The sequence below is a fragment of the Petaurus breviceps genome, unplaced genomic scaffold, assembly GCF_028583685.1.
Source record: "Petaurus breviceps papuanus isolate PSGF00001 unplaced genomic scaffold, PetGlider_PUasm1.0 229, whole genome shotgun sequence".
NCBI lineage: Eukaryota > Metazoa > Chordata > Mammalia > Diprotodontia > Petauridae > Petaurus > Petaurus breviceps.
Window position 1 is genome coordinate 34,151,999 of NW_027185903.1, and position 7,489 is coordinate 34,159,487.

General features: G+C 42.6%; 1 protein-coding gene across 1 annotated transcript; it reads left to right on the plus strand.

The window, feature by feature from the left end:
* Positions 1–283: 283 nt before the first annotated feature.
* Positions 284–6,964, plus strand: PLK2 (polo like kinase 2). Its single transcript, XM_069096460.1, has 14 exons — positions 284–783; positions 1,522–1,629; positions 1,773–1,889; positions 2,075–2,204; positions 2,427–2,514; positions 3,029–3,124; positions 3,233–3,431; positions 3,531–3,678; positions 4,084–4,181; positions 4,598–4,727; positions 5,440–5,680; positions 5,819–5,948; positions 6,038–6,148; positions 6,256–6,964. Exons 1-14 carry the CDS (start codon positions 484–486, stop codon positions 6,445–6,447), a joined length of 2,088 nt encoding a protein of 695 aa, XP_068952561.1. The 5' UTR covers positions 284–483; the 3' UTR covers positions 6,448–6,964.
* The last annotated feature ends 525 nt before the right edge of the window (positions 6,965–7,489 follow it).

The window sequence follows — 7,489 nt, forward strand, 5'->3', positions numbered from 1 at the left end:
AGCTTCCCGTCAAGGGAGCCTTTCCCGTAACCTGGCCGGTGGCTTGCAGCCCCTTCCCCTCTACCCTTTCCCTCCCCTCCCATCTTCCGGCTGGGGTCTACGGACTCCTGCGGATCGGGAAGAAACAGCTTCAGCCTCGGCCGCGAGCGCTCCGGGTGGCTTCAACCCGCACCCCTAGCGCACCTTCAAGGCAAGTGGCTCCCCTTAGAATGGCGAGGGTGGGCGGGACGTTCTTTGTGACGTCTCGTCCCTTCTCAAACTCCCACCCCTTTTCGAACCGCCCCTTCTTATAAAATCACGGCGCCCGACTGTTCCACTCGCACAAGTCGAACGCGGGTACTGGGCTGGGGCAGGGCGGCAGTGCTAGAAGGGGAGACGGGCTCGGGCATTCAGGAGCGCCGCACCAGCTCAGAGCCTCCGTGGTGGAAGCATCGCCCCGGCTTCGAGGAGGCTGAGGCTCAGGCAGAGCCGAAGGAAGACGAGATGGAATTACTGAGGACGATCACCTACCAGCCAGCCGGCACAACCAAGATGTGCGAGCAGGCGCTTGGCAAAGCCTGTGGCGGGGAGTCCAGGAAGAAAAAGCAGCAGCAGCTGCCCGAAGAGCCGCTGCCGCCGCCGTCGCAGCAGCAGCAGCAGCCGGCGGCGCAGCAGCAGCAACCCCAAACCCAGCTGTCTACGCACCATCACCACCATCACTCGCACTCCGGGACTGAGGTCTCGAGGATTATAACCGACCCCACCACGGGGAAGCGCTACTGCAGGGGCAAGGTGCTGGGGAAGGTGAGTGGTACCCGGGAGCGCGATGCTGGAGGAAAGGAGGAGAGAATGGAGGGGGAATTGGACTGCGGGGTTGGGGAGAGGTGAGGGTCCGCGAGAGACCCCCTCCCCCCAAGACCCAGATGGAGTTGAGGGCAAGTGAGGCTTTTCTAGCAAGCCTTGCCCCAACCCCCGCCTGCTCAATAGCACCGGTTTACCCGGGTGGTTCAAGGCAGCACCTCCTCACCGGCCCCCCTCTCCCCATTTCCTTACCAGTCCCTGACCCGGGGCAGCTGCAGGAGCAGCAGTAGCAGCTGCTGCTTCCTGCCCAGGTCGCCTGGCCTTTTCACCTAGTGTTGCTGGGTGCGGGCTTTGACTGTGCGGGCCATCGAGGCATCTCACTTTTCCTCTCCCCGGGTCTCCACAGGCAGGCATTCCAAAGCCTTTTAGGTTAAAAAATGTAAACTGCTGTCGTCGTCAGACCTGAGGGTTGTGTAGAAATGGGAGTGCTTTTGTCCCCTCTCCATATAATTCTTCTACCTGAAAACTCCCTGAATATTATTGCATTCTTAAGACAGCTTTCTCTGTCTCCTACCCCCAAAACATTTTGAAGATCTCTTCTTTGTTACTGAGGAGAGGAAATTATGTACGACCCTTTTGGAAGGTGCTTTAAAAAGGACTCTTCTCCACACACAAAAGGGGTCCATTTTCTTTTTCTTTTTGCCATGCTTAGTTTAATTTTCTATCTTTATCTCATTTTAGGGTGGCTTTGCAAAGTGTTATGAGATGACAGATTTGACAAATAACAAAGTCTATGCTGCAAAAATCATTCCTCACAGCCGTGTAGCTAAGCCTCATCAAAGGGAAAAGGTGTGTATGACTGTTGTTTAAAATATTTCCTTTGTGTGGCAGGATGGCCCTTCCCTTTTAGGAAAATGTCTTCTGCATGTGTAAGCACTGTCTCCTCAGAGGTGACGTGAGGCTCACAGAGCACATCTTGATTTTTCTTTTAGATTGACAAAGAAATAGAGTTGCACCGAATTCTTCATCACAGGCATGTGGTACAGTTTTACCACTACTTCGAAGACAAAGAAAACATTTACATTCTTCTGGAGTACTGCAGCAGAAGGGTAAGGATTAGCTCAGATAACTAACTCCATTAAATTCACTTGTCCCAAAACTGAAGGGATTTTCAAATTTTATTTGTTTGGGATTTTAGATGATATTAGACATTTACAGTAAAACAATCAACTTTCCATGAAGAGTAAAAGTCAAATGGCTGATTTTGACAACTTTTTTTATTTTCCCTCTTTAGTCTATGGCTCATATCTTGAAAGCAAGAAAGGTATTGACAGAGCCGGAAGTCCGCTACTACCTCAGGCAGATTGTGTCAGGTCTCAAATACCTCCATGAACAAGAAATCTTACACAGAGATCTTAAATTAGGTGAGTTTGTGCCTTTTGGCAAGGGGGGGAGTTTTATGGGTTTTTTTTTTCCCATTTGCTTTCTATCTGATCTAATGAATGCACTCATTTATTTTTCTCCATAATCATCTTGCAATGAACCCTTTTTAAAAAATGCTTTGACTGTCCTATTCAACAGTGACTGTATTTGACTCTTGTAGATGATCAAGGAGGAATCATATTCTTGGCTATTCTTATTTGTAGGTAATTTCTTTATTAATGAAGCCATGGAACTAAAAGTGGGGGACTTTGGCTTGGCAGCAAGGTTGGAGCCACTGGAACACAGAAGGAGGTAAGAGTCCAAGAGACATACCATGCCAGAATGTATGGGCATGAGAGCAAAAGAAAATCTAGTCATGTTATATGTTTCAAATCAGAACACTGATTTAAGTCAATTAATGCCTAGAGCAAGCACATAATCATAAGACTTCGGATAAACTGACAACCCAGAGGAGACAAAGAAATAAGCCTAAATATATGTAGAGTATTAAAAGTACAGACCTTGTTTTCCTACTGGGAGAACAGTGGCCTTGGTTTGTTAGACTGTGAGACATGAGAACAATACAGTGATATCATATGTGTAAATTTTATAGTAAATCAAGTCACCTGCCCCTATATTTTTGTGTACTTCTATTCCCAAAGGTCATCTTGTAAGGACCATACTGGAAACATTAGTCTTGACATTGGTTATTTGTTTTTTTAATTTTGTTTTTTAAGCTTCCATCCCTATTCTTAGAAAAATCTCAACTGTGCTTTTAAAAGAGTGAAACTCCCTAACTTTTTTTTTTATTCTTGTTGTCTTTTAGAACGATCTGTGGCACTCCAAACTATCTCTCTCCTGAAGTCCTCAATAAACAAGGGCATGGCTGTGAATCAGATATTTGGGCCTTAGGCTGTGTAATGTAAGTACCTCAGTACTCTGAATTCAAAATGCAAATTTTTGGTTTCAGAAGCCTTTAAAAGGAATTGTCATGCAACCTTGACTAAAGAAGGTTTTGCTTCACTCTTAGGTATACAATGTTACTAGGAAGACCTCCATTTGAAACAACAAATCTCAAAGAAACCTATAGGTGTATCAGGGAAGCCAGGTATACAATGCCATCTTCATTGCTGGCCCCTGCAAAGCATTTAATAGCCAGCATGTTGTCTAAAAACCCTGAAGATCGTCCCAGTTTAGATGACATCATACGTCATGACTTCTTCTTGCAGGTTGGTGCATTGTCTTTTGCTGCCATAACATGCTTGGCACAACAACATTCCAGACATCTTACAGTTTTCTGACTGTCCTTATTTTCTGTCACTTTACAGGGCTTTACCCCAGATAGACTTTCTTCTAGCTGCTGTCATACGGTTCCAGATTTCCACTTATCAAGTCCCGCCAAGAATTTCTTCAAGAAAGCAGCTGCAGCTCTCTTTGGTGGCAAAAAAGAAAAAGCAAGATATTTTGATACACATAGTAAGTTGTTTTATAGCCCTTAGTATTTAAAAAAAATCTGTAGGTTAGCCCTAGAAAGCTCTGTATAGTATAACTGGCTTTTTAAATGTAAAATTGAGAATAATATTAACTTTAAGCCCTTTTTGAACATATTATCAGTGCACAGGCAGACAGACATGTATGGTATAGTTTCTTTGGGTGCATTTATCGTGATTGGCAGCTTTTTGTTAATCAGTTGAGCATACTGCTTATTTAGCTGCAACCAATGACATTTTGTATAATGCTGTTCCTGTCATGGTTACTCATAAGCTGAAAACATAATATATGGAAAACCAAATCAGGCAAAACATAACATTTAGGTGCTTCTGTTCTTAATTTGATTGAATTGCAGCCATGCTCACATACCCTTTTCCCTTTAATTTGCAGATAGACTAGCTAAAGAAGATGAAGAAATTTACAAGCTTAGACATGATCTGAAGAAAACGTCAATAACTCAGCAGCCCGTCAAACACAGAGTGGATGAGGTATGTAGGAAAAGAATAAAAAGTATTTGCCTGCTTTGATTGTAGCTGATAATTCTTGAAGCTTAGCCCATATATTGACTGAACTTCTGTATTTCTCATAGTCCAAGCATGCAAAATACCCATCATAAAAAAAAAATTCAGAACCTTTTCTAAAAGCCTTTCCCATTCTCCATCCCCCATCACCTTTAAAAAAGGTGATTCTAGCCCTTTCAATTTGACATGGTGCAAAACCTAAGAAGCCAGCTATAATGTTATAATCAGGAATCTGACTTTCATAATTTGCCTCCTTCTCCCCCCCCCCCACCCCTTTAAATCTTGTCAGTTGCTAGCAAAGCTTTGAAAGTCTCACTTTTTAGTGTTGAACCTTAAAATATATTCAGATGCTTAATTCTTAATGCAGGACTCTCTCTTCTCAGGAGACCCAGCCACCCAGCACTGCTGTTGCAAACTCTGGAGCACCTGCAGTAGATTCCAAGCAACAAATTGGTGATGCGATTCGAATGATTGTCAGAGGAACTCTTGGCAGCTGCAGCAGTAGCAGTGAATGTAAGTAGATGACAATATGGTTGTCATCCTTGGAAAATGTAAATGCTTAAAGTCTGAGTTAGCCAGAGTCAAACTGGAACACACATGTTTTGTGTGGTTGGTTGCAGTTTCTTACTACAGAATGTATAGAAAAAAGAAGGCTCCATTTGGAGTCAGGATAATTAGGTTAGAAACTGAGTTCTGCTACTTTTCCTTTTGTAACCTATGGCAAGTCTCTTAGCCTTTTTGGGTCTCAGTTCCAGATCTGAACATTTAGGATGCTGGATAACATTGAAGCAATGTGGGGTAGTTGATAAAGTAGGAGTCAGGGCCTGAGTTCAGATCCCTTTCCTATCACTCTTACTAAGGACAAGATATTTATCTTCTTTGAGTCTGTTTTTCCTTCTCTGTAAAAAGAATAGGTCAGACTTAGATAAGTTAGAAGATCCTTTCAAGTCCAAATCTGTGATATTTAGTGGTAGATATCACTAAAGTCCCTTTCAGTTCTAAATCCTTTAAGTAAGTAACATTAGCAGAATAGGAAAGATACAGGCCCAAAACAAAAGTATAAAAAAATATAAATCTTGTTCTTGAGACTTGATTTAAACCCAGCTTTCTCCAAAATCCTTTAACAAATCACATCTTCTAATCCTTTAACAAATCACATCTTCCATTCCATTCCAAATCCATCCAAAAAGGTTATCTCTGAAATTGCAATCTTTTTGTTTTCCAGGTCTTGAAGATAGTACCATGGGCAGTGTTGCAGACACAGTAGCAAGAGTACTTCGAGGGTGTCTAGAAAACATGCCAGAGGCTGACTTTATCCCCAAAGAACAACTGGTCACCTCTTTCCAGTGGGTGACCAAGTGGGTGGATTACTCAAATAAATATGGCTTTGGTTATCAGCTGTCAGACCACACTGTTGGTGTACTCTTCAACAATGGTGCCCACATGAGTCTTCTTCCTGACAAAAAGTAATTATTCAGTCAATTCAGAATTTTGATTTATTCTCTTTCATTTTTGCTATTGTTAAAAAAGTCTCACTTCTGGGAAAACATGTCCCCCTGACTCTTGTTTTGTTTTTTCTCTTTCTTCCCCTTCTTGCTTGTTAGGACAGTCCACTACTATGCAGAGCTCGGTCAGTGTTCTGTTTTCCCAGCTACAGATGCTCCTCAACAATTCATCAGCCAAGTGACGGTGTTGAAATACTTCTCTCACTACATGGAAGAGAACCTCATGGATGTAAGTGGTCATGACTGTCCAAATCTTCATTGCCATTCGGGATTGTCCATACAAGAGCTAATTTCTTTAATCTTTCTTCTCTCTTTTAGGGTGGAGACCTACCTAGCGTTACAGACATCCGCAGACCAAGGCTCTACCTACTGCAGTGGTTAAAATCAGACAAGGCCTTAATGATGCTCTTCAATGATGGCACATTTCAGGTAAATGGTGATGAAGGCCTATGATGACTTCACTTGTCACCTCACCTGAATTCTCCTTATCTTCATCTAGCAATGCTCTTATCTTTCCTCTTCTTTGTTTTCCACAGGTGAATTTCTACCATGATCATACAAAGATCATAATCTGTAGCCAGAATGAGGAATATCTGATGACCTATATCAATGAAGATAGGATATCTACCACCTTCAGGCTGACCACCTTGCTGATAACCGGGTGTTCATTAGAATTAAAAAACCGAATGGAATATGCACTGAACATGTTGCTGCAAAGATGTAACTAAAGGACTTTTCTGTCTAAATCCAAAGGACTTTTTTTTATTTCACTGTGAGAATGAAAGGGCAGGCAGGAGAATGATCAGTATGTTGAAGATGGACAGGTGGTGGTACGAAAACAATTCCTTTGCAGCCTGCTGGGCTGGGACCAGACTGAGGCATAAAAAGTCTTGTCTTTGGATGCCATTAAACAGTGTACTAGAATGCAGTTTTCCTTGATGTACCTGTTTAAGAGGTTCTTTGGACAATTTCTCAGCAAAAATGCATTGACTTTTAACTTCTCTCTGTAGAGAGCATTTCAGACAGAGGACTTGGAACTGTGAATATACTTCCTGAAGGGGAGGGAGGGGGAGAAAGCTCCCATGTTGTTGAACGGCTGTAACTAGAGCAGCTTTGGGCTGCCCAACTGTGAACTATGGCCATATTTTTTTTTCTTTAATTTTTTTCAAGACACAAAATAACCCACACTTGTGGCTGGAGAAGTTCATTCCTTGTTAATAAACTTGTTATTTATTACAGCCTAAAGTGCAGTATTTATTATCTAAACTTTTTTTTTTTGGGGGGGGGGGATGTGGACCATTTTAAACTGTTGGCAATAAAGAGAATGAAAAGCAGAAGCTTTGTTCTCCTGTCTTAAATCTAGACTTCAGAAACTGGTGGCAATAGAATGAAATTTGAGTTGCTGCTGGACTGATGACTGGCACTGTGTGCTTTCCTGAACTGCTCAGTAGACTGTGTTTGGAATATGTACAGAGAAAGAACCGTGCCGATCCTTCCTACCCCACCCCCACTCCTCCAGGAATAATGCAGTGATACCAATAGGACACTGACATTTTGTCTCTCCTCCTCCCTCCACTTGTATGCTGACTCAGACATAAGAGATACACATCTCAATTTCAACAGGAAGAGGGCAAATATGCCACATAAGTCACTATCAAAAACCAAAATTCGGGCCTCGTTCGAACTCGAGACACTTGCTCTCTTACAATACTTCCCAGAACCAGTTTAGCTTGGCTCTGAAGGCTATGATAATCATATGTAAACACCTCA